Source organism: Cydia strobilella, chromosome 27 (genome assembly GCF_947568885.1).
Source record: "Cydia strobilella chromosome 27, ilCydStro3.1, whole genome shotgun sequence".
NCBI lineage: Eukaryota > Metazoa > Arthropoda > Insecta > Lepidoptera > Tortricidae > Cydia > Cydia strobilella.
In genome coordinates, this window is record NC_086067.1 from 1,141,303 (window position 1) to 1,168,602 (window position 27,300).

Genomic DNA, 27,300 nt, shown 5'->3' on the forward strand with positions numbered 1-27,300 from the left:
AGAAATCGTCCGCGCGAACGTTCACAATGAAACAGGTCAAAACCTGCATAATGCGCCCCTGAAAAACCGAAATGTAGGTATAGTTCCGCCGGCCGAATATTCGGCGACCGGATACCGAATATGGTTAGGCCGAACATCCGGTATCAGGCCAAATAACTATCCGTTGCATCTAGTAATTAGTAATTCTAGTAAATTCTTCCAACTAAAATAAAACGAGCAATGATTCAATACAACTATATTTACACATCATCTGTCATTTCAGGCATATCCCTATCGGACTCTTGCTCAAAATAACTCTCCGGAACTACATAGTTCTCCGGCGGCCTCATGGGGCCGAACACTCTCTTCTCTTTCATCTCTGCTTTATTTATTTCTGTGGCATTGTCTATATTATCTGTGGTTGTATCTACATTTTTATTATCCGTATTGCTTGAATTTTTGTTATATGTATTTTTGTCCATGCCCGAGTTTTTATTATCTGTAATAGTGTCCATGTCTGAATTTTTATTATCTGTATTTTTGTCCGTTTTATCTGTGGCTGTATTTGGTATTTCTTCTTCGTCGGAGTCCATTTCTTCAATGAATTCAGTTTCTTGTTGTTTTTGCTGCGTCGGTTTCGGGAGTTGCCTTTTGTCGTCCTTTAGTCTTATTCTGCAAAGAAGAAAACGGTATTTTATATATGTACAGTCGAAGGCAAAAATATCGATCCAGACAAATAGCTCAAAAATATGTGAACACGACTTTATTGTCTAAGGAGTAAGAGCGTACACATCTTTTTTAAACTTTGGGAATGTATATATAGACCGCGGGCCAGGAACAGATTTCCATGACCAATCGCCTCCTGGGCGAAAAATAGTGGTTAACGGCTATGTATGATGAACCCTCGTGAACGTCAACTGCCGCTCCATTGGTGGGTTGAGGAATGGCAGCAAATAAACTCTATAAAAAAAGTTTAGTCATCGCCTCCCGCTTGATACTTTGTCAGATGATAGTTTAGATGCTATTGTGAATAAACAAAATCGTCAGCCGATTGTATCGCTGTGGAAAGACCGTGTTACGCATTTCGGTGACTGCCATTCATCAACCCACCAACGGAGCGGCAGCTGACGTTCACGAGGGTTCATCATACATAGCCGTTAACCGCTATACGAGTTTTCGCCCGGGAGGCGATGACTGACAAAATTTGCGCCTGGCTCGCGGTCTAATATATATTTATGCCCTTGACTGTACCGTGTTTGCCACAAAGTTTGCCGAGTTTGGTTTGTATAGTCGCCATCAGATATATCAAAGCGGACAAGGTGCACAAAAATATCTTAACACTCCCCTATTGTCAAGGCGCTTGAGTGCGTGTTCAGGTAACTCGGTTTGCAGTTTACCAAAGAGGATATAATAGGATAGAGTGGTACTGTCATAGTAAATTTTGTAACCACAGTAAATTAACTGCCATCTATCGACACACTTTAAAACTGAAAATGAAGATTTATAAAAATACGATAAAATGTATTTAAATATGGATAAATGATTTTTGTAGATAAATGGCAAATATAAAAAATGTAGGCGTCAAGGGTTATCGTCCCATATAACATTTGAATTTCGCGCTTTTTCCTACTGACAAAGTTGTTTGACAGACTATAATTTACTTATAGTCTTAGTCGGGCAGGTTTCTGCAACTCGGCGACTAGCATCTATCTTGTAATAAATAATGAAAAAAAAAAAACCGGCCAAGTGCGAGTCGGACTCGCGCACCGAGGGTTCCGTACTTTTTTAGTATTTGTTGTTATAGCGGCAAAAGAAATGCATCATCTGTGAAAATTTCAACTGTCTAGCTATTTTACCCTTTGTGTACGGAACTCTGAAAAGGTTGAAAATGAAAAAATATTTACTAAGAGCAAAGATAGATATAACTCCGTAATAGATGGATACAGTCTAAGGAAAAAACGTGCCTCGAAAATCAAGAAAATTTGATTCTCGTTCAGAGGGCGCTACTAGTTTTGGCCTACTGTCGTATAGATGGCGTTGACGGTTTCGTTTGTTATTTAACAATTTTAACGCATATCAGTGAAAGAACATGGGTCAAAATAATACAAATAATTAATGCAAATAAAAAAAAACATTTATCCATATTTAAATACAGTTTATCGTATTTTTATAAATCTTCATTTTTAGTTTTAAAGTGTGTCGATAGATGGCAGTGAATTTACTGGGGTTACAAAATTTACTACGACAGTTCCGCTCTAGTATAAGTTACTCTATGACTAGGACTAAAAAACTCTAAAACTGTGTTGCGGCAAGCAAGAAAGCATACTCAATTTCATGGTAGATGGCGCTGCGCTGCACACATCGCGCGCTACGGGTTTCCTGCGACCTATATAAGCGCGGCCATTGTCAAGCTTTTTATTTTTGCAATATCCTTCAAAGAAATAACATGTATACGCGTTTAATTTATTAATAATATAATTGTGTTGCAAATCGGCGTTTCAATTCTTATTTCACGTTATGAGGAACTAGAGTAAACACTATGAATGAAAAACGAACCTTTTTCCATAGACGACGGAGTTGGCGGTCTTGAGTCCCGGTCCCGGTCCCGGTCCCGGTCCCGGTCCCGGTCCCGGTCCCGGCGCGGGCGCGGGCGCGCTCTTGGTGAGTATGGGCGGCGCGGCGGCCGGGCGGGCTAACTCAGCGAGGCGGCGCCGGGAGGACAACTCGCTCTGCAGCTTACTAATGCCCATCTGTAATATACCTAGTTGGTCAAACCAAATTGGCAGTAAATAATAGAAAAAAAACTATACTCGTTCTTTTCTTTTGGGTGCTAGTACCAGTGTACAGTGCCGGCCCGAGTCCTTAATCAGGGTAGAGCGAAATGGGGTTTTGGTGCCGTTCGTTAAAGCTTTTTACCCTTTTTTTTCTCATTTGCCATTTTAGTGCCCCCCTTGCCATCCGGCGCCCAGAGCGGCCGCTCCACTCGCTCTACTCTAGATCCGGCCCTCAGTGTAAGACAAAGATAGTATGATTCTCTCTGTCTATGTTTGAAATGAGACAGTCCTTTGACAAACTATATATAACAAGTTGGTAAATCGAGATAATCTAAAAATTAGAGATGCAAGGATAGTTGTTTGGTCGGATACCGGATGTTAGGCCTGACCATCGGCCTAATATTCGGTATCCGACCGCCGAATATTCGACCGGCGGAACTATACCTACATTTCGCTTTTTCAGGTGCGCATTGTGAAGATTTTGATATGTTTCGTAGTGAACGCGCACTCATTTCTAGGTTCGAAATGAGTGCGCGTGCGAGTGAGTGGAATGTTAATATTTGTTTTAAAATAATAAACGAGTACCACTATGACCGTGACTGTTTCTTAATGATGAAAGTCTGAATAATGCGAAATGATTAAATTGTTTATGAATTTTATGATAACTATTAATAATTTATTGTTAAATTTCATTCGAGTATGAGTATGACTATAATTTATGATTATTAATGATTAATGCATGAATTAGTTTTATCTTATTATTATTGTTTTTTTTTTTGACACAATTTTATTTAAAAGTTTATATAAGAAATTAAAACTAGGTATAAGTTCAAAATAAGTAGTTTAAGATCCAATATTGTACACCCTAGCAGGGTATCATGTACCTACTTGACCAATATGTAAGACCAGTATGTACAAATGAACATGATTACAATGGAATAAATGATATGATATTAAATCCAATTTGTTTACTTCGAAATCAAGTAAAGTTAATAAGTAAAATAAAGATATTAAATCACTATCCGGTATCCAGCCGGATATTAAAATAAGGGCCGGTTAGGCCGGATACCAGATAGTAACCGAATATCCGGTGCATCTCTACTAAAAATGTGACATTTTCAACCAAAAGGTACCACATTGTCGGTTGTCGATAAGGTTAAATTCAAATTGAAGCTTTATGGAAATAGCGCCTGTCAATAAGGAGACTATAAGTACCCTTTTTGTTGAAAATGGCACAAATCTAAATTTTGTGAACAAATTAATGGATGACCCCTAAGATTTCTTGAAGGTTAGAAAATCGTATTGGTTCGGAAATATCGCGAACGATAGCTCATTCCACAGGTTAACTGTGCGAGGCAAGAAGTCTTCTATTTAGATATCTTAGCCTTATGTGCCATAGTGATCCCGGGTATGGCTTGCATGTAGTCCATATCTTGAGACTGGTTCTGTCTGTCTGTCTGTTCGTCGATATAAGGACTAGTCATAACAACAAACCTTAGGTTGTCTGTCTGTTCGTCAATATAAGCACTAGTCATAACAAACCTTAGTAAGTAAGTAAGTTAATATTCTTTTTAATACAGTTGCTCAAAAAGTGCTACTTTTCGTGGCTGTTTAGCGTGCGGAAAGTTGGTTTTCGCGAACTGCTTTTTGCTTTTCCAATTTTTTTAAATTTATACTTGTTCCAATTCATGACTACTTATTGATGAGTGTTAATATTAGTTTCCTTTAAACGTCGTAATCAACATAAAAACCTACTGTTAATGTAAGAATACGAAAAACATGCATATTTCATAGTTTCATATTTATTGTGGGACATTGATTCTTAATATTTAATAAACATTGATTGGCTTATAACTATGCACAAAATATAGAAATAAAACATAAAACACACGAAATAGTAAAATAAAACAGTTATCACAATAATTTACACAAACAGAATCGTCATTTATATTTACACGTTAGTTTATCCCTAGACCTACTTATACCTATTCGCGACAGCATGCTTATGTCTAACCTAAATAACATAATTGAAAACATGCACAATAATAGTACATTTCGATGCTAGTGCGGAAAGTATGTCATTACTTCACGAGTACCGAGATATCTTGGCACGAGCCGTAGGCGAGTGGCAAGACTCGGGACGAGTGAAGAATGACATTTCCGCAAGTGTATCGAACGACGTTTTTTAATACAGTTGGCAAAAAATAAGAAAACCAACAAGTAAGGAATTCGAAACTTTTATATTATTAATTCTGTGACATCATTGACATTATGAAGAAGTGTTTTTTTGCTTTTATTCGACTAGAATGGATTTTGTTATTATTATTCATTATCAGCGTGTTCCAGTCTTCGCGTACGAGCTTCATCGGAAAAATAGTCTACGCTCAACAATTATGGTCCTTCGATAGCCGAATAAAGAACAAAGAAACAAGTACGCGCTGAGTGTTGAGATTTCTCCAATCAGAAAGAAGAAAGAAACAAGTACGCGCTGTGTCGAGATTTTTCTCCACTCAGATAGAAAAAAAGAAGCTCGAAAAACGAACGCGCTGAGCCTTGAAGTACGCTTCGGCTCAGACCTTACCTAATTACCCCTCCATACCCCACCATACCGGCTTGCCGGTCGGACCGTGCTGTGTTGTAGGTTTTCCTCCACTCACGTGTCCTGGCAACTTTCGTTGCATGTGTCACATGGTGATACCATCACACTGCTTTCGAACGCTCTAGGCATTGCACTTTGTCATTGCGGGAGATTCAGTGCACCGAGGGATTTACGCTTAGGGGCACTGACGTTGCGCTCTGTAGCGTCAGGGCATAGGCGTTAGGCAGGTAAATTTGTATATAGTTAGGGACCCCCGCGTGTGTTTCAAGAAAGAAGAAGATGTCTACGAAGAGTACGAGAAATCTTAGACCGCGCACTAAGGGCCCGCCTGCCCCCGCGCTCACCGACACCCCTACCCCCTCGTCCGGCAAGACCACGTCTACCGAGACACATACATGGAGCAAAGGCTCCACCGGCAACCAAGTGTATAGTGGTGGAGAGATGGACAACAAGTCGGTACACTCGGACGCGTTAGAAGATACGGTAGTAGTTCGCAGTAGGTCGCATACGCTAGTGAATAAAGACCCCGTGGTCGCGCCGCCGCCGCCTGTCTGTTCGTCGCTATGAGGACTAGTCCATAACTAGCCTTAGTCTTCGATATCTCAGCCTTATGTACCATATTGGTCCCGGGTATGGCTTGCATGTAGTCCATATCTTGAGGCTGTTTCTGTCTGTCTGTTCGTCGATATAAGGATTAGTCATAACAAACCTTAGTTTTAGATATCTCCGCCTTATGTGCCATAGTGGTCCCGGGTATGGCTTGCATGTAGTCATCCATATCCTGAGGTTGGTTTTTGGCGGCTCGCAGTCGTTCTAGAGTCTTCTGTTCTGCGGCAATCTTCTCTTCTAGATCTTTGATTTGATCCAACTGAAAATGAAGAAATGTATATTTAGCAAGTAAGAAATGGTGATGGCATTTGTAAATAATTGTATACTAGGCTTAGACTACAGAGTCTGACCACGCTAAGTTTTCATGCCAAGTGCTACAGATAAACCTCAGTACTTTTTGTACTGAGACTGAATGAAATAGTATAACATCATGTCATGTTCGTGCGTTTCCGTGAAAATATGATGGTGAAGGATTATGCACTACATCTGTACGTTAAGTATGGCGTACATATGCATTGTCATTGCCAGGTTGAGGCAAAGTTAGCGTGGTGTTCAGCGTTGGAGGTAATGGCGACCAAATGAAAGCAGGGAATACTGATATCTAAATTTAATGTTTACAGAAGGCTGGTTAGAAAAAGTGAGTTTATCTACATACATGTAGAAGCTTATATAGTTAAGTACAGCGCCACACTATGACACTACACATTGGTTATGAACTATTACATACATTGACATAGCTAACTAAGCTTGTTGAGCACTTATACTAGTACAAAATAGTTTCGGTAGATGTCACCTTTACATATCATAGGACTGTGGTGCCACATACAGACGATTGAGAGACTTAATCTGTCTAGATTAGGTAAGTAGGTATTTAGGTATGCTAATACCTACTTATCTGTTACCTGCTTGTTAAGATAGGTCTTAACACGTGGTCAGAGCCTTAAGCCATACTAATAATCAGAATGCCATTCTCGAGGTATCTGGGGGTACGGGAGTGCCCCCGCCAAGTCGAGCAAAACCTTTGTTTCTTTAGGCACGACCGTACCATCCTTTTCTCGAAGCCATTCAGGCCATTTTCGACGTCTTGTAATAACGCTTTACTGGTACCGTACTCGTAATGAGGGCTATCGTTTTTTTGCTCACCAGTTGGCGCCTCTGTTGATGGTGGTCCAAAAGACTAAAGAACAGCTGTCAGTCATTGAAGTGTCAAGTGACATTTGACATTTCGAACTATGGAAAAGACCACCATCTACACTAGCGCCCCTAGCGGCGAATTCATACGCGTTGGCCCTCATTATGTGTCCAAACTGCGCTAGCGTTATGTTCAATTAGAATAATTTTTAATAGTTGACGATGATCCCTTATATGTCATTATGCAGCCGTGTGATGGCAAAGTCATTATAAGTATTAGAAAATTAAAGATATCTAATGTTGATACGGTTTTAACTTCCCCTGGCACTGACTAAAATAACCGACTTGGTATCATTATCATTACATCTCAAAACTTTTTTGTAGTAGAAGAATTGCGTTGCGAGACTTGCATCTTTACAAGCTTTTTATTAACTTGCAATGTACCTATGTAAGTATGTGTGTAATATGTATGTAACATGTTTGTAAGGGTCAAATCTTGCAAGTTAAATTTGACCCACTTTCCGGTTTCCGTTGAAACTGAAAATTTGCATACATATGTAAATCGGGTGACAATGCAATATTATGATACCATCGAGCTGATCTGTTGATGGAGACAAGAGGTGGTAATAGGAACTCTGTCATAAAACAACGCAACCTAATTGTGTTTGGGGTTTTTAGAATTAGCTCCATGCATGAATTTATTTTTATTTATGGATTCATAATTTATATCGTTGGAACACCGGAAATGATAAAAATACTTTTGTAAACCTTAACATTATTTTATTAAAAAATATTTAAAATGTTGAAAATTTTTGAGCGGTTGAAACGCTCATAATTTTTGGCGCGAATTCGACAGAGCGTGATGACGTCACACGTTGGGCGGCCCAACTGACGTTTGCTACTAATGACACTAATCTGTCGAACGCGTGACGTCACGTGGCGTTTCGAGCGTTTCGCTCGCTAGCTTTTCGCGGGCAAATTTTTGTACTTTTTATTTATAATTTTAAGTGATTAAATGGTAATTTAAAATTTAAGTTTTGTAGTTTATTGTTTAATTCTTTATAACTTGTCATTTATTCTTGAAATTTAAAAACGGAAATGCATTTGTAACATGATATAACGGTAACAAACATCCGAATAAAACATATTTCGTTCAAATATAAACTTCATGCGTGAGGCTAATTGTCTCGATGAGTATTAGTTGTTCGTGGAAAGAAAAGTACAGTACCAAAAATGAAATTTTTGCCAAAAACTTATTTTACATTGTAATGTTTTTGATCGGATTTGTCATGTCTGGAACGTGTCATGTTTGACTCACCAGTTTGTCGTAAGTGAGCGGGTCCTCCTTGCTGTCGCCGTACTTGTCGCGTCGCCGGTCGCGTTTCCGCTCGACGGCGCCGGTGCGGTCGAGGAACGTGTCATGTTTGACTCACCAGTTTGTCGTAAGTGAGCGGGTCCTCCTTGCTGTCGCCGTACATGTCTCGTCGCCGGTCGCGTTTCCGCTCGACGGCGCCGGTGCGGTCGAGGAAGGCGTCGTCGTCGCTGTCGTAGTAGTCGTCGGCGCCCCAGTCGCGCTGCTTGCGGCGACGCGACTCTGAAATAAAGGAGACTTCAATAGGGAACGTGCATAAACTGTAGGGGACAGCACACGTTCCCCAGTTTATTGGCGCGAAGTGTAAATATCAAGCATAGAGTAACTTATACTAGAGCGGTACTGTCATAGTAAATTTTGTAACCCCAGTCGACACACTTTAAAACTAAAAATAAATATTTATAAAAATACGATAAAATGTACTTAAATATGGATAAATGATTTTTTTATTTGCATTAATTATTTTTATATGATTTTAACCCATGTTCTTTCACTGGTATGCGTTAAAATTATAAATAACAAACGAAACAGTCAACGCCCTCTATACGAGTGTAGGCCAAAACTAGTGGCGCCATCTGATCGAGAATCAAATTTTCGTGATTTTCGAGGCACGTTTTTTCCTTAGACTGTATCCATCTATTACGGAGTTATATCTATCTTTTTATCAAGTTTAAGCTTCGAATGTAGCCCACAAGATGGCAGAATCTACCTATACAATACACAAGAAAACGTATATGAACGGTAGAGGGCGACACTCGCTTTGGCGTGAAGTGTCAATATATAGTTTATGTTTCCGATTCAGGCCACAAAATGGCAGACCCTCCAACTCGCACGGTCCCTATATCTGCCTACTGATTGAATCATTTCATGTTACAGAAAATGATAGTTTGTTACGATTCTAAGACGAGGTTCTTTAATAAAAGAACGGAATGAACACAAATATTTATTATAAAGAAAGGAAACTAAATGCTATGAGAAACTAGACACTAATTCTTTAAAACTTGTTGAGCACCAAGAGAGTTTAATACTTATGTTCGGGATCCCTGCTAATCCTGCCGTCGGCTAGCGTAATCGAGCGAATTTAATTTATTCCGTATTTTTTAAGAATAATAATAACTGCATCAATAATAGGCCTATTTGAATAAAGATTATATATTGACTATTGACTATTTATATTTTATTAGTTTTTTTTAAAGTGTAATTTGACATTTATATTTATGTAATTGTTTTATTGTTTTTAAAAATTGACATGTAAAAGTGCCCCTGTGACCTATTTGCTGAATAAATGTTTGATGTTCGTTATTCGTCTCAGATCTGAGCTCTATCTTCAGATCTCTCAATTTTAACTCTTGACTCAAAAAGAGTCCAACGTCTGTCTGTCTTTATTTTTAGTATGTAATTATTTTTGCACTTTGTAGTTTTTCCTCAGTCACCCGTTGACCACGAACGCTGTAAAGGGTTCGAAACGTCGGGATTCAATAGTTTTCATAGTTTTATTTCATGAGTAACTATCGCGGTAACTGAAGACAATATTAGATATCCACTGTAAGTTTGAAGTTTTTGTGTTTGTTAGGAAGAGATAAACTCACCATGGCTCACGGGCTCCGGACAGGGACTCGTGGAGGAATATGAGAGAGGCCTATGCCAAGAGCAACCAGACAAGACGTCTGCGGAGAAAGGCTAGCAGTAACTAAGTAAACTCACCATGAGATGCCTGTCGCAGTACCCCAGCACGGTCTAACAAGCGGCATGCCGCAAGGGCGCATGCCACAACGGCCTCTTTCTTCTTCCCCTTGTGCAATACTTCAGCGATGACTGGTTGGCCGCGAGTGTCCTCTATCGGCAACTCTACCCTGTATACAATGAAATTCGCATGAGACTTTATTCTACACTATTCTAAATAAAGAAGAGATCCCCCATAGGGATAAGTTCGCCTTTGTACTTTCAATTCTATATCTAGTGTTATATATCCTGGTTTCATAGAATGAAGTGTTTATTACTTACTAATTGGCTCTAGGGTACTATATTTTCTCGAAATAAATTTTAGAGTACTGTAACTTCTTCTATAATATCACTTTAAATCGACTCCACAGCACTCTAATTTCTTCTGTATCACTCTAAATTACCTCTACAGCGCTCTAAACTCATATTTGCTCAAATAATATAGATTCCACAGCACTCTAATTTCTTCTATATCACTCTAAATCACCTCTACAATGCTCTAAACTCACATTTAACTGAACGAGATCGGCTTCACAGCACTCTAATTTATTCTACGCCACTTTAAATTACTCTAAACTCATATTTACCTGCATACGAACTGTCCCGCGCCTCTCACGTCACAATGATAGGTGAGTTCATTTCCCTCCCTCCCGTAGTACCCTTGTTCTGAGGGTCCCGTGGGAAAAGCTCCTCATTGTTGGTGGCCACGTAAGGTTCGTTAGAGAGGTCAGGTTCTTTATTACTTTTTAAATACTACCACATGTATGACTCGCTACAAATAGGCTTTTGAAGCTTCCGAATCACACGAAATATACTTCACCTTACTCTAAATTAACTCCACAGCCCTCTAATTTCTTAGTCTAAATCACCTCCACAGCACTCTATTTTTTTCTATATTACTCTAAATAACTTCTACAGCGCTCTAAACACATCTTTACCTGCATAAGAACTGTCCCGCGCCTCTCTCGTCACAATCATAGGTCAGTTCATGTCCCTCCCTCTCGTAGTACCCGCGCAGGGTCTTTTTAGGGTCCTGTAGGAACAGCTCCTCGTTGTTGGTGACCGCGTAAGGGTTCTCGGAGAGATCTGGTTCTTCGTCTGCGTCTTCACCTGGAAAATGAAAGTGTACATGTAAAGTTTTTTTTTGTTACATGGATTATGAGCTTACAAACACCATAAATGAACCTTTAAAATATCTACGTAACGGCGCTGACTGTTCTATAGACCGGTAATTTACGTCATCGATGCAAAATCGCGTACTAGTCATCACCATCAGTAAACCTTAATAGCCGGGTCCACAACTCCACACATAGCGTGTAGCATACGCGCGAGGCAATTTCCTCACGCACAAAACGGCCAGTGTAGACGTCCCTCGGCCGAGGCGGCGCGCGCGTTTTCCTCGCCCGAGCGGCGGCGGTTTTTCGCCATGCTCAAAGCCGCCTCAGACGTTTGCGTGTGATTTGTTCGTACTTACGTCAAAAGTTGTCAAAACACGGAAAAAATATATTGCGATATGTGTCTATATAATTGCCGCACCCAAAATCTCCTATGATTCCTTCTTTTCTTCCTCCTTTTCTTTCGAATTGGTTTAAAAAGCAAAATAATGCGACGCCATTTTGAACAGCTGACTGAATGACGCCATCTTGCCGAGCAAATTGGCTCGGGTGAGGCAAACGTGCCGAGGCAAAAGTTACACGAGCACGCGCCGCGCGAGGCCGGGCGTTTGCCGCGCGAGGACATTTCCTCGCGAGGCTGCTCGCTATGTGTGGACCCGGCTAAGAGTAATGACGTTGAACGAGGATTGAAAAAACGTTACAGTAGGTTTGGCAGCTGACTTTTAGATAATAGAAAATAAAGTATGTAACTCACCCATCCCCCAATCTATCCCCTGTTCCTCCTTTCGCCTCTCCTCCGCCTCTCTATCCTTCTCTCTCTGTTCCGCGGCCTCCTGTATCATCCTCTCTCTTTCTTGCTTCATGGTTTGCGCGCGTTGTTTTATCTCTGTCACGGTGAGTTCGGATTCGCCTTCGCAATCGAAGTCTGGGCCCTGGGAAAAAAATATGGTGGGATAATAGTTATTTACTATACAAGTGCGGAAAGTAAGAAATCGCAATGAGGGGTGATCTGGTGATACATTAAAACACGACCGAAGGGAGTGGATTCCTTGGGTGCCCCCAAGATCATACAGGTACAGTAAGATACATTTATTGAGTGGCATTAAGTGAGACACTTCATTCGGTTCTTGCCTGTTTGTCTGATCTAATTTCTTGTCTTTTAATTATTTATACAAGAATTCCAGTCTTGGAGACCCTTTACATTTCTAAGGATAATTTGATGTTTTTTTTTTATTACATATATTTTGTATCTGACACTTAAACTTTTATATCTCTAAAGAATTTTAGTATTTGTCTGTTGTTATTTATTATAGTTAGTCAGTCTGTCTGTCACCAGGCTGTATCTCATGAACCGTGACTAGTTATCCGTGACTAGCTAGCTAAATTTTCACTTGTATTTCTGTTGCCGCTATAACAACAAATACTAAAAACACAATAAAATAAATATTTAAGTACAATACAACAAACGTGATTTTTTGCCGTTTTTTGCGTAATGGTACGGAACCCTTAGTGCGCGAGTCCGACTCGCACTTGTCCGGTTTTTTGTCGTATAATTAAAGCGAGCGCAGCGTCCGTCGTTGAGCGCGTGTGATAGCGAACTGGTTTTTGCACCTTGTAAGGTGCGCGACGCGTAGCTATAAATCCTAGATCACGCGGAGAGATCCATAGGCCTTACGCCTGCAAAACTCATCGTCTTACCACATAATAAATAATAATACTAGCATAGAGTAACTTATACTAGAGCGGTACTGTCATAGTAAATTTTGTAACCCCAGTAAATTCACTGCCATCTGTCGACACACTTTAAAACTAAAAATAAATATTTATAAAAATACGAGAAAATGTATTTAAATATGGATAAATGTTTTTTTTTATTTGCATTAATTATTTTTATGATTTTGACCCATGTTCTTTCACTGATATGCGTTAAAATTATTAAATAACAAACGAAACCGTCAACGCCATCTATACGACAGTAGGCCAAAGCTAGTAGCGCCCTCTGAACGAGAATCAAATTTTTTTGATTTTCGAGGCACGTTTTTCCCTTAGACTGTATCCATCTATTACGGAGTTATATCTATCTTTGGTACTAGGTACAGAAGATTCACTCTCTAACAAAACGCTTCTATTACGACAGACATGACCGCTAGGTGGCGCAAGCGCGAACAGGCGTCCGTTCCGTAGAGGTGCGCGGCAATTACTATGGACTAGACACCAGAATTGGGGGCGGCCGCATGTACTTGTAGCGGCGCGACGATATCGCGGAGTGAGTCACGCCTGGTCTTACTGGTAAAATACTTACCAAAACTATATACGTCCTTGTACTGCTGCCGAACTTGATCTGGTGCCCCACACGGACTCTGTTATAATGGTTTGGTTTCAGTCTGTCCCGGTTGAGATGTGTCCCATGGGTGCTGCCGAGGTCATAGAGGTACCAGCCGGAAGGTGGCTCGTCACCTTCAGCAAAAGCTTTGTATTGGAGGACTGCGTGATGTCTAGAATAAAAGAAATATCCTACATTTTCAATGTAAACTAATAGGGATGAAGACACACGTTGAATTTTATAACAAAATCTAGTAACATAACATGTTTATGCATGTATGTATGAATATATATATAGTTTGTAAGCATTATCGTGTACTTTTATTATGTACCTATGTTACAACTTCTTGAATAAACGTCTTTTATTATTATTATTATTATATATATTTATTGTATATATTACATATATGCATGTATTGATATTGTTATATATTTAGTTGTGCTGATATATTTTTTTTTTCCTGTACTCGTTCTCCATTTATTTTTGCTACCCTTATACATATTTCTTCCTTGCGCTAATTTCTACTACCTGAAGGTTGTCTGGAAGAGATCGCTTTTAAGCGATAAGACCGCCTGTTGCTGCTTAGTTTTTTATGTTAATTTGCTGTATTTAATCATGTTTCATTGTGCACAATAAAGAATATATTATTATTATTATAACATAGATATTAAATGAGTAATTTATCACAATAATGTAGACATTAAAATAATATATGGAAATCATACAAAAATACAGGACTTGAAAGTTTCAAAATATAAGTAATTTTTCAACTTCCGAAAAGGAAAAAAGTAAGGGTACCGTTCGATTTCTTATATTTTATCCAAAAAAAGATTGTACAGCAACTATATACATAAACGCAATATTTCACCGACAAAAACGCAATTTTCCTATTTTGTCCATACATTCAAAATGGGCTCTCAGTGAACTTGACGTCACGTTCACTTATCGTTTTGTTAGGAGCGTTTGAAGTACGACGGTCGGACTTATGACTATCATTTCTGACTTTTGTATTGCTTTAATGCAATGGGTCCCATATAGACATGTGTTCCTAAAAATAAACCTGATCGATTGATACCATTACTGAAAATTTGTCATCTAACCTATTATCAATAATATCTCCAAGACATTAATAAATTTGTTGCTATATGGGGCATTTTCTATGAAAAGGGACCTTATTGTCAATGGCGCTTACGCCGCACAGCGTCGCGCTGCATTTTATTTATATCTGAGCATCGTTTATAATGGCGTAAGCGCCATCGACAATAAGGTCCCTTTTTATAGAAAATACCACATATAATTACGCTGCTACGACACGACCACTTCATCAGGAACATCATAGAAGGGAAAATAAATGGAAGGAGAGGTAGGGGAAGACCAAGAAATAGTTATATTGAGTCAAGTAAAGGAGCATGCAGGGGCCGTGTCGTACCAGGACACTAAAGGGCTGGCTTCGGATCAACCAAGGTGGAGACAATTTCATCACACTGCACCGACAAGAGCCCACAGCTCTTAAATTGAATGATGATGAATTTAAGAGTTTTGTTGTTCATACCTGGATATAGTAGGATGTGCCATGACAACATCACAGTTGGCGAGGCGTCCAAACACATAGTATGGTTGCTGCGTGAGTGGCACTTTATCCACTATCATACCAGACTTTATGACCTCCAGGGCATAGTCGGAACCTGAAAAATATAATAAATTTGTAAAATATTTGTAGCACACCGTCACATCATAAATATTGTAGGACTAAGAATACAAAAAAACCGGCCAAGTGCGAGTCCGACTAGCGCACGAAGGGTTTTGCCGTTTTTTGTGTAATAATATGACACAAAAAACGGCAAAAAAATCACGTTTCTTGTATGAGAGCCCCACTTAAATATTTATTTTATTCTGTGTTTAGTATTTGTTGTTATAGTGGCAACAGAAATACATCATCTGTGGAAACTTCAACTGTCTAGCTATCATGTTTCATGAGATACAGCCTGGTGACAGACAGACGAACAGTGGAGTCTTAGTAATAGGGTCCCGTTTTTACCCTTTGGGTACGGAACCCTAGAAAGGAATCAAAATGCAGTTTCAAGTTAGGGTTCAAGGGTTTTAGCCCTGGCTTGTACAGTCACTATCAGATATATCGGAGCAGCTAAGGAGCTCACATATATCTGAACACGCCTCTATTGTCAAAGCGTCAGAGTGCGAGTTCAGATATTGTGAGCACCTCGCCTCGTACCAGTTTATCGGGACTTCTGTAGTGTCTTTTCAATAGAGCTTTTATTTTAATGTGGTTTTCATAGAAATAACCCCTTTTAAAAAGACACTCCTCATATGAAGTATAAGATATTTAGTTCTTTTTCTGTCAAAGATGTAACCAATTAGGTTATAAAATAGTGCCTTTAGGTTTTGCAAGTCAACAGTCAACAAGTCCAGCTTAAAAATGACATTCTAGCTTTAGTTACCCACAATAGCAGTACATATTTGACGACCGGTCTGGCCTAGTGGGTAGTGACCCTGCCTGTGAAGCCGATGGTCCTGGGTTCGAATCCCAGTAAGGGCATTTATTTGTGTGATGAGCACAGATGTTTGTTCCTGAGTCATGGGTGTTTTCTATGTATTTAAGTATTTATATATTATATATCGTTGACTGAGTACCCATAACACAAGCCTCCTTGGGCTTACCGCGGGGCTTAGTCAATCTGTGTAAGAATGTCCTATAATATTTATTTATTTATATTAGAATAGAATAAAATTTTATTTGTAAGCACAAACAAATATTACATAATATAAAAATAAAACATAGAATATGATTAAAGTGCCACGAAATCATATTGCTGATGGCTTCCAGCGCTGATCTTCCGATGAGACTGTCAAGTGAGAAAAATCACGGAAGGCAACAGACAAGAAGAAAAATGACAAAAAATAACATGACTAAACACAGTTAAATAAGAAAAATATAAATAAAAGTTACAACATCAAGAAGATATAACATAACGACAATAGCAGCTCAGTCTTTACACACCTATTTCTGATGTAGACTGCTTAATTACTCAATATTGAATTTGATTGTGCAAGGATCATATAATAGTTTACAATAACATTCCATGAAAAAAAAATGATTTATTCAGTAACAAGTTAACAACAATCATTTTTAACAATAAAATAACTTACCATCAGGGCAAAGGCCAGACCACTTAGGCTCTTTATACGGTATAGGAGTGGAAATCTCTTTCAATAAAACCGCCGGCGGGAGGTTACTTTTCGCGCTAGATTCAGGCTTGCTCGGCGGTTCAGACTTCTGTTCGGATGGGGGAACCTTCTCAGGTTCAGTCTTAACCTTTTTAGGCAATTTCCCAATGCGACCGACCAGCACAGGCTTTTTAAACTCGGTTTCTGCGGAAGTTTCATCATGTTCCGACTTTTCATCCATTGTTTTCTTGCAGTCCAACGGATATTCTATGAGATTTGCGGCTTTAAAGCAACAGTTCAATGATTTTTATGCAGCTTTAATAAATTATTATTTATAAATTAGAATAATATAGTAAACAATAAGCGAATCGAATTCACAAAAGCCGTGAGGCCCGTGAGATGAGATGCAGACATGACAGTGACAGTGACGTGACAGCTTGGTGGCGGCCATCTTGGCAGCATTTTTTTCACGTATTCGGTTGGCTATGACCATGAAATATACTGCCAAACTAATAATGAAATAGTCTGGCAAACCAAATTTGTCAGTAAGTAAGAACAAAAAAAACTATACTCTATTTCCTTTGGGTGCTAGTCTAGTACTAGCGTAAGACAAAGACAGTATAACTTTCTCTGTCTATGTTTACTTGAAAGCACAGTCCGTGGACAAACTATAAAAACTTTTTGGAACCAAAGCGTTTATTTTTCAACATTATGTTTTTTTTCCATGCGAAACAAAAGGGCATCACGACGTTAATAAATACAAAAATCTATGGCTGCGTTTGTGGAATTGTGTTGTTTTTAATTAAATAAAATTAAAATAAAACGTAAAAAAAATTGAAAAACTAATGTGTGCTTGTGTAAGTATTAATAATATCGTTTTTATAGAGGTAAGGCACAACGTAATGTTATTTCGCTCGAATAGGGAGCCACCCCAACAGGGGAAATGCCAAAAGCAAGAATAGGTACCCGCTGTACTCTCTTTGCTTTCTAGTTTAAGTACTGTGAGTAGTACATCTGTCGGTCACTTGTTTTCGTGTTGTTTATAAGCGAGGTCCCTTAAATTAGGACACCTTAAACTTTTGACACAACACAACCCTTTTCTAATTCTACCTATTCGGGTAAAAATAGTCATGTTGTAGATCCTATGGTATTTGACTATCTAAGTGTAATTAGGTACTTTAAAATTTTCATTTCAGAAAAAAATATAACAGCGACGTACCGTCGTTCCGGAAAATAGTACCTACTGGTTCAATTTTCGAAGACAGAATAATGCCTCCTGACAGTAAAAAGTAAGTATTTTGTATACAATTCAATCCAATTCGTTTATTAACTTTTTAAGACAACAGTGATCTCATTTTGTTAGTAGTGTATATAAAATAAGACTTATAGTTTGTCAAAGGACTGTCTCTTTTCAAACATAGACAGAGAGAATCATACTATCTTTGTCTTACACTATTACTAGCACCCAAAAGAAAGGGATGAGTATAATTTTCCTTGTTTTTACTGACTGACAAATTGGTTTGACCAACTATAAAAACTATGTTAAAACTTAAAAATTATTGGTCAAATAGAATTGGGTATAGACATCTCTCTTACAAATACCTGCATCCACCCTGCATCATTAACAACAATAACGGACATTGAATCGACCAAGCTTTTTAAATCCATATCGTTAAGGGCCCTCCACACTCATGCGCGAATCGCGGCGCGAACGCGAGTGTGGAGTCGATTTCGCAGATCTGCAACGCCCGCGCACGAGTGTGGAGCGGGCTTTAGGCATACGACTTTCAAACTGAAGCAAGAGTGTCCCCTAGCTGATTCGTTGCAAGATACCTACCTAGGGGAGGAGGGGCATATATTTTAGTTACAATTATTTTTAATTTCTAATATTGTGTCGCGGGTGTGATCCTCGAGTTTTTTGATGTACTTAGGTACGAAATATCAAATATCACACCAACCGCTTTTTTGTGAAAGAAAACACCACGGGGAAACCGGACTAGTCCAAATAAGAGTTTCCCTTCTGGATTGAAAGTTCAGACGGTAGTCGCTTTTGTAAAAAAGCTAGTGCCTATGTTAGTTCTTATGATTGCTTAGCTGACTCCTACTCCTACCTAAATGAGCCGAGGAAAAATGAGGGGAAACGATTTGAAGATAATGCTTTTGTTTTTCAGTGCCGGAGATGCACCTCCGCCTAAACAAGGGCGCTCCAAGGTGAAAATGCAGACGGTCGAGGAAGAGCCACCGCCGAAAACGCAGTCTCAGCTCTTGCTTGAGTAAGCAAGTTCACGTTAACTGATAGCCGGGTCCACACAGAGCGAGCATACGCGACTCGCGCGAGGCAATTTCCTCTCGCACAAAACGGCTAGTGTAGACGTGTCTCGGGCGCGCCGCCTTGACCGAGGCACGTCACGTCTACATAGATGGATACAATCTTAAGCCCGCTCCAGACTAAGCGGCGCGAAGCCGCGGACGCTTGTGTGTAGTCGATTTCGCTGATTTCGGCGATTCGCGCACGAGTGTGGAGGGGCCTTTAGGAAAAAACGTGCCTCGAAAATCAGGAAACTTTGATTCTCGAAGAGATGGCGCCACGGTTTCGTTTGTTATATATCAATTTTAACGCATATCAGTGAAACATGGGTCAAAATCATATACAAATAATTAATGCAAATATAAAAAAAACATTAACCATATATAAATACATTTTGTGATATATTTATAGATCTTCATTTTTAGTTTTAATTGTGTGTCGCTAGATGGCAGTGAATTTACTGTGGCTACATATTTTACTATGATAGTACCGCTCTATCCTATATATTATATCCTCTTTGCGTCTACCTACACTGGCCGTTTTGTGTTTGAGGAAATTGCCTCGCGCGTATCGCGTATGCTCGCTCTGTGTGGACCCGGCTAATGATCATTATAAATTATAATGTACCTATATTTTCAGTTACAAGTATTTCTATCAAAAATTCTAAGAAATGTAAGACCTTTGACTTTTAACTGTGAGTTAAGAGCGTCTGTTGTTTTAGGCCACTTGAGTTTAAGGCCTTTTAAGATCCACACGCAATTCCGGTGTGATCAGGACACCGCTATATACGTGCATAGCGTTGTCTTGCTCATCATCATGCAGATCAGTGTGGAAACGGTGTAATCGTTGTATTTATTTATTTTATAAATTTTTCTAACTGAGGCGAGGCGCAGAAATACCGGCTCAAGGTTTGTGAGCAATGGAGCGAAGTATCCTGGGTATCCTGGGTGTGTAAGTGGTGAAGATCTGACAGGGTGAGGAACACACAGCTTCGCTTCAAAACCCGAGCCGTCCATGTTGGGGTGAAGATCGCCAGGCTAAAGTGGGACTGGGCTGGACATGTCTGCCGGATGCATGATGACAGATGGGCCAAAATAGCCACTAGCTGGCATCCCCAGTGTAGTCGTGGCAGAGGCAGACCGGGAAAGAGTTGGCGGGACGACTTGGATGCGTTCCAGCGGGATTGGCGGGATCTTGCTCAGCACAGGGAGGATTGGAAAGGGAGAGGGGGAGAGGCCTTTGCCCAGCAGTAGGACACACATATGTAATAAATAAAAATATTTTATCGTTTTTGATCACAGAGAACAACTGCGGCGCGCCGAAGAGCGAAGGAGGCGTTTCAAGCGACGGTGGCCCGACATAAGGAGGCCTACGCTAGTCTGCAGGCCGTGGAAGCCGCCGGGGCCTCCAAGACGAGAGCTACCGCTGGTTAGTACTTAAATCGGGATTTACATTACGAAATTAGTGGCGTGAAATTGATTTCGTGACAGTAGTTTTACCAACAGTTTCACGTGTAATTTAATATTTTCGTAAGGTACGCATTAATTTCATGAAAACAAATCAATTTCGTGCCCTGCACGATTTTTTGGTGAAATTAGTGTCGTGCAAACTAATTTCGTAGTGTAAATGCGACGTGAAATAACTAGTGTCACGAAAGTGCTTGCGCTGTGCGGACGTGAAGCTTCGATGCTGATGGGGCCATCACGGTTACTGCGCTTGATGCTACAATAAACTGGCAAGAACATGTCCATTAAAATATCCCTTAAATTAAGTCGATTCATCGATGCCTTGCATGAAATTAAGAAATGCACCGATATAAAATTAGCGACTTGTGCCTATTATGCTTACGCATACGCATGGCTAAAATATGGAATAGTATTATGGGGAAACAGTACAGATACTATACAACTGTTTGTACTCCAGAAACGTTGCCTAAGGATATTAATTAATTTAAATAATCACAATTATTTAGCAGTGGCGCTAGTGAGCACGTTGATGGGCTCTTAAACTTCATAATCTCATAGAAGTTTAACTTTTAAAGTACCTAACACTTGCACCGTCTCGGCTAACAAAATCGCTGTCAACTTATCTTGGTCTAACCATAGAGTAACTTATACAAGAGCGGTACTGTCATAGTAAATTTTGTAACCCCAGTAAATTCACTGCCATCTGTCGACACACTTTAAAATTAAAAATGAAGATTTATAAAAATACGATAGAATGTATTTAAATATAGATAAATGATTTTTTTTATTTGCATTAAGTATTTTTATGATTTTGACCCATGTTCATTCACTGATATGCGTTAAAATTGTTAAATAACAAACGAAACCGTCAACGCCATCTATTCGACTGTAGGCCAAAACTAGTAGCGCCCTCTGAACGAGAATCAAATTTTCTTGATTTTCGAGGCACGTTTTTTTCTTAGACTGTATCTATTTATTACGGAGTTATATCTATCTTTGGTCTAACTAAAATCCCGTTATTGTTGCAGAAACTAGAGTTGCCCGCGCTGACGCTGCGTCGCTGGGTGCCGCCGTACCGGCGCCGGCGCCGCCGCCGCCCGCGCATGCTGCGGGTCCCGCCCGAGGAGATCAACAAGGAGCTTTACGAGTGCGCCAAACTGAAGAAGGTACCTATCCTTCCCGCTCTCTCTCTCTTTCTCTCTCTCCCTCTCTCTCTCTCTCTCTCTCTCTCTCTCACACACACTTTATCTCATTTTAAGCGGGATGTTTTCTCCAGAGAAGGATGGAGAAAGGTGTAGGTATCACCTAAATGTAACATAATCTATCTACCTCCAGGTCCCTTTTTAAGAAAGCTAATAGTGGAGGGAAACTCAGCTATATTGGGATTAGTTTGGTTTTTCAAGACATGAATCTAGTATAACTGGATCGGTCATGAGGGGTGAGGGGAAATGACCGAACGGTATAGTCTTATGTATCTTTCAATAGGAGTAGCAGAGAAAGCGCTATTATTGTTTGTCCTTGTCACAGCCTCACATTTTTTTATTCCCGACCGTAAATTTAGTATTGGTGGGCTACAAATCTATTCGACCAATCATATTGTCGCATCATTCTATCACTGCTGAGCATAGGCCTCTCTTCGAGTACGCCACTTATCCCGGTCCTGAGCCAATCTCATCCAGAAGTGACCCGCAGTCTTCCAAATGTCGTCCACCCAACGAGGCAACGGACGCCAGGCACTCCTTTCGTCTGATAGCGGCCACCATTCCGTTAATATTTTGGCCCACCTGTCTGGCAACATGTCCCGCCCAGCTCCATTTAAGTTTGATAATGACGTATCCGACGTCTTGCACTTTGGTGCGGCGTCGATCTCGACATTCTTCACTCGGTCTTGAAGACACTTAGTGTTGAGTATCAATTAATATTTGTTTCTAAGTTTGTAAACGTCTTGTGTTTCCCAGATATGGCACAACTTCAGCCAAGTGGACCGCAACAAGATGATGCTGCGTGGCAAGTTAGCTTGCAACTCCAAGCGGTACCGGTGCGGCGTTGGAAGTGGTGAGTTTCATGACTGTGCATAATAGGGAATATTACGCGAAACTCTGCGTAGGGGACGCCACTACCACAATTTGAGGGTCTATCGCGAAACAAGAAAATCACATATCTGTCACTCTTGAATCGAATATTCGAGCGATAAAGAGGCAGATAGCAAAATTTCGGATTCGCGTTTCCCGGTCGGACTGGCAGGATCGCCATGTAAGGTGTGGCTTCAATGATACAACTGTTGAGTCTAAATACGAATATATTCAGTTAAACTAACGCGTATATGCTATTATATACTACAGCTACGTACATGTGGGGGTGAGACATAGTACACACACTACAAGGTCCTTTGTAAACAAACCGCCTTGATGCATCAATGTCATATTTTATTATCTCTGAAAACTTCAGTATGTATGAGTTACTCTATGGTTTACTAAAGATGCCAGTCCTGCACTCTGGTGGCAGAACATTGCAGTAATACCCCCTATTGTAAAGGTAAATTAGGTATTTTTATCTAACACCACTACAGAGATCAATATGTACTTACACAAAGGACACGGAGACAAGGGTTCGTAAAATTGCTTGTACGGTGAAGACTGCTGAATGAACTATGTAGAATTTGTGAATCAGAACTCGAAGTGTTCGAACGCATTAAAAATTTCGTCGTGTCTGTTTCTTGACTCCTCACTTGGTTTTCATCACAGATTTCTCATTTTGATATGGAACGAAAGTGTTAAAAACTTCCTTTATAATAGTTATTTGTTATACAAGGGTGCAAAGTTGTATTTTACCGCGAGTGTGGAATTGAAACATGAGCAAGCGGAAGGATTCTATAGTTGAACCACGAGCGAAGCGAGTGATTCTAAAATAGAATCCTGAGCGTAGCGAGTGTTTTAACACACGAGAAGTAAAATACATTTGCACCCGTGTGTAACACAAAACTTTTCCCCTCACTATAGCGAGGAAAGTGCAACATCCACAGGCGTTAGATCATCTTCATCACTGGAATCATTAATTTTTTACGATATTATAACAGAAAACACTAGAAATTCTGATTTTTACGTGAGTCGGTGAGAAGAACAGTAAAAATTTTGTTGACAATGTTGACATTTCTGTTCTGACGTATGAAATGTCAACGATGCGTTTTGAAATTGCATCGACTCAACTTGTGCGTTCAGAATTATATTTAACATTATTATAAAAAATCTAACGTTTCTTATGGAATTTTAAGGTTTGTGACTTAAAATTATTAAATAAAGCTAAATTTGGTATTTTTTATTAGATTCTCAAACCATTTATTTAATGATAATTAATATCGAACGAACCATTATTATGAGCGTTTTACGTTTTGTTATCTGTCAAGCTACTTAAACACGCTCCATCCAAGGTCAAATTACTTTCCCCACTAGTGGATAAAATGCGTTTTTCCCCGCTTGTTTTAAAAGATAATAGACGGCTTTCCGAGCTAGTGAGGGGAAAAATGAGTTTTTAATTTAAAATCATATCTATTCCTCCAGGAACCCAAACAGCGTGCATAGCGTTCGTAGCGCGCGCCCTACTGAACGATAAGGCAGCTTCAGAACTTACTCGACGGGATGTGGACGAAATTGTCGATACAGGGGATAAGTTCTACCACCAGTGCATGCTGGCGTTGAAGTGTTACAAGGGTAAGATGTAACCTTTGTCTCATTTAATAAAAGTTTAAATTAAATTTTGGAATACGCCCTTTATAGTGGACTGGGACTTAAGAGGACATAACACATATCTACTTATTATTTGAAGATAGAGATGACTTCGTCAAATTAATTTAATTTTAATTTCGTATCGAGCAGAAACGTCTCCGATAAAAATTCACTGTCTTGGGTGGGACTTGAACCCATGAGCACTGGATCACTAGTACAGTGCTCTACCATCTGAGCCACCAAGACCGTACCCGATGCAGCGAATATTTCCACCATTAGGGAGGCTCTAGCGACATCTACCGTAAGACACTTCTTAAACGGCTACCGGAGTTCCAAGTCATAATCACCAATGCGCTATCCCATCGCATATATACTAAATTAATCCAAAAAAAGAAAAAAAAAGCCATACTTAATATTATAAATGCGAAAGTCTGTCTGTCTGTGTGTTCCCTCTTCACGCTTAAACCGCTGAATCGATTTAGATGAAATTTGGCATAGAGATAGGTTGAGTCTCTGAGAAGGACATAGGATAGTTTTTATCCCGAAAATCATCCCTTAAGAAAGTAAAAAGCGGGGTGGAATTGAGATAATATGAAGTGTCTGCTAATTTATGTGCATAATATGCTCAAATTGAATAATTGCTATAAGACTTTCTCCAGGCGCTATTCTTACTCTTGCTGGGGTTACTAAGTCCACGCAGACGAAGTCGCGGGCAAAAGCTAGTTCATAATAATATTATAAATGCGAAAGTCTGTCTGTCTGTGTGTTCCCTCTTCACGCTTAAACCGCTGAATCGATTTAGATGAAATTTGGCATAGAGATAGGTTGAGTCCCTGAGAAGGACATAGGATAGTTTTTATCCCGAAAATCATCCCTTAAGAAAGTAAAAAGCGGGGTGGAATTGAGATAATTAATGAAGTGCCTGCAAATTTGTGTGCATAATATGCTCAAATTGAATGATTGCTATGATAATTTTTCCAGGCGCTATACTTACTTTAGCTGCTGTTACTAAGTCCACGCAGACGAAGTCGCGGGCAAAAGCTAGTTTTGTATCAAACAGAAATGTCTGCGAGGGATGTTATTAACTTCGTCAAAGTCGAAATCAGCCCTTCCCATTTGCACCGTCCACTTTTCAAGGAGGAACTAATTATTAATGATTACTTTATTCATTTATTTAGGCAAGCGTCAGTTGGAGCTGAAGCAACTCCTCACCTCCTTCTATTTCAATGACCACAAGTACACCGTCAAAATCCAGGAGAAGGACCAAGGGATTCTGGCCAAGCATCCGGACAACATACACTCAGCGCCTGATCTCATGGGGTTAGCTTTTGTCATAAGCTCCCTCCACACTCGTGCCCGAATCGCGGCGCGAAGCCGCGAACGCGAGTGTGGAGTCGATTTCGCAAATCTGCGAACTCGACTCCAGACTCGCCTGAAGACGGTCCTCGTAAATTGGACCGAAACATGTCGAGCTATTCGACTTAATAATACGTGAATCGCGTAAAGGGTTCGAAACGTCGGGATGTATTATAAAATTAATATACGCGATATAATCCGATTTCATAGTTTTATTTCTTTGTCACATGTTTATCTTCCTACAATTCTTACCAATTTTCAGGCTAATGGAGAAGCGAGTCGGCACCAATTACATGTCCATCCTTACCGTCGGCGACCGCCATTTCCTGATCTGGGGACATCCCCCACCCCCTGAAGCTGGCTCACAGTGCAAGACTGTCTGCTACATCTTCGACCCTCACATGCAGAGCGAGAATGGACAGCCGCATCGATTGTACGTCTCATTCTAAACATATCTCTCTCATTCTAACTACATGTCTAACCTGACGGTCAGCGACCGCTATTTCTTGATCTGCGGACATCCACCTGAAGCTGACTCGCAGTGCAGAACAGTGTGCTACATATTCGACCCTCACATGCAGAGCGAGAATGGACAGCCGCATCGATTGTACGTCTCATTTTAAACATATGTCTCTCTCGCTCTAACTACATGTCTATCCTGACGGTCAGCGACCGCTATTTCTTAATCTGCGGACATCCACCTGAAGTTGGCTCGCAGTGCAGAACAGTCTGCTACATCTTCGACCCACACACGCAGGGTGAAAATGAACAGCCGCATAAATTATCACTTATAAGCTCTCTCCCTGTCCAGGTTGACGGATTACAGTAAGGGGTTCTTCAAAAATAGAGTGTACAGGTTTTAAAGGGTCGGCAACACCCTTGGAGTTGTAGGCGTCCATAGGCTACGGTGACCTTATGCTTATTTCTCACCGACATATAAAAAAACTTAGCAGTTAAAGATGCCACAAAGGAATAACAAGACGGTGTAGGTCCTCACTGTCTCTAAATGTCAAATGGTCTGGACATGAAAATGGAATCTCTTTTGCCTACTAAATTTCAGGAATGATCACCAAATTTTGACGTTTGCCCTAGTAGGATTGTATTATAAAGTACCTATTTGACCCTCACATGCAGAGAAAAAATGGATCTCTCTCTCTCTTAGCGTTTATTCAACGGCAGTGTACTGTGTGTTCCTGATGGTGCGTAAGGTTTCCTATGCTCCCTAGGATGACTCCTTGTTATAGACTGCGATGGATGCTTAACATCAGGCGTGGTATTGTTAACCACCTTCGTGGTACAAAAAGCAATGGCATGATCTGTGCTATTTGTGTTGCAGGCAAGGTGGCGCTGCCTTCCTTCGTTACGCCGGCGTCACCTCCTTTGTACTTGACTTCGTGGCCAACTATGGGGGGCTGGACGCTAGTAAACGGGAGTGCCCAATGCCGCCAGTTATCATCACTGATATTGAGGTAAACGTCCCTAGGCTATAGAGTCACCTTCGTTCTTTGTGGTCAACAGAAAACCGCAGCCAAATAACACTAGACCCTACTCATAGTGTTGTGAGTAAGGTTGCCAGAGCTAAACGAGGGTGCGGAGTGTTAGGGTCGGCAACGCGCATGTAGCTATATCCTCTGGAGTTGC

The 27,300-nt window shown here is 40.2% G+C and overlaps 2 protein-coding genes across 2 annotated transcripts in view; one reads left to right on the top strand and one right to left on the bottom strand.

Moving 5' to 3' along the window:
• Positions 1 to 220: 220 nt before the first annotated feature.
• Positions 221 to 17,224, bottom strand: LOC134753647 (kanadaptin). Its single transcript, XM_063689587.1, has 10 exons — positions 16,790 to 17,224; positions 15,177 to 15,309; positions 13,604 to 13,796; positions 12,056 to 12,233; positions 11,125 to 11,296; positions 10,169 to 10,317; positions 8,526 to 8,686; positions 6,062 to 6,220; positions 2,536 to 2,729; positions 221 to 651 (listed from the first exon to the last, which is right to left on the bottom strand). Exons 1-10 carry the CDS (start codon positions 17,046 to 17,048, stop codon positions 240 to 242), a joined length of 2,010 nt encoding a protein of 669 aa, XP_063545657.1. The 5' UTR covers positions 17,049 to 17,224; the 3' UTR covers positions 221 to 239.
• Positions 17,225 to 18,012: 788 nt separating this feature from the next.
• Positions 18,013 to 27,300, top strand: part of LOC134753659 (uncharacterized) — a 75,602-nt gene continuing 66,314 nt past the window's right edge. Inside the window, exons 1-9 of the mRNA XM_063689600.1 lie at positions 18,013 to 18,096; positions 18,979 to 19,080; positions 20,417 to 20,543; positions 21,610 to 21,747; positions 22,540 to 22,636; positions 24,139 to 24,288; positions 25,482 to 25,623; positions 25,922 to 26,092; positions 26,996 to 27,128. Coding sequence (XP_063545670.1) covers positions 18,077 to 18,096; positions 18,979 to 19,080; positions 20,417 to 20,543; positions 21,610 to 21,747; positions 22,540 to 22,636; positions 24,139 to 24,288; positions 25,482 to 25,623; positions 25,922 to 26,092; positions 26,996 to 27,128 — 1,080 coding nt within the window. The 5' untranslated portion in view covers positions 18,013 to 18,076. The remainder of the gene's footprint in view (positions 18,097 to 18,978; positions 19,081 to 20,416; positions 20,544 to 21,609; positions 21,748 to 22,539; positions 22,637 to 24,138; positions 24,289 to 25,481; positions 25,624 to 25,921; positions 26,093 to 26,995; positions 27,129 to 27,300) is intronic.

Coding starts and splice junctions, on each gene's coding strand:
- LOC134753647 (XM_063689587.1), bottom strand. CDS start 17,048: ATGGATGAAAAGTCGGAACATGATGAAACTTCCGCAGAAACCGAGTTT. Junction 12,234..13,603: donor CAAGGACGTATATAGTTTTG/GTAAGTATTTTA, acceptor TTTTTTTCCCAG/GGCCCAGACTTCGATTGCGA. Junction 652..2,535: donor TCCGTCGTCTATGGAAAAAG/GTTCGTTTTTCA, acceptor TCTTCTTTGCAG/AATAAGACTAAAGGACGACA.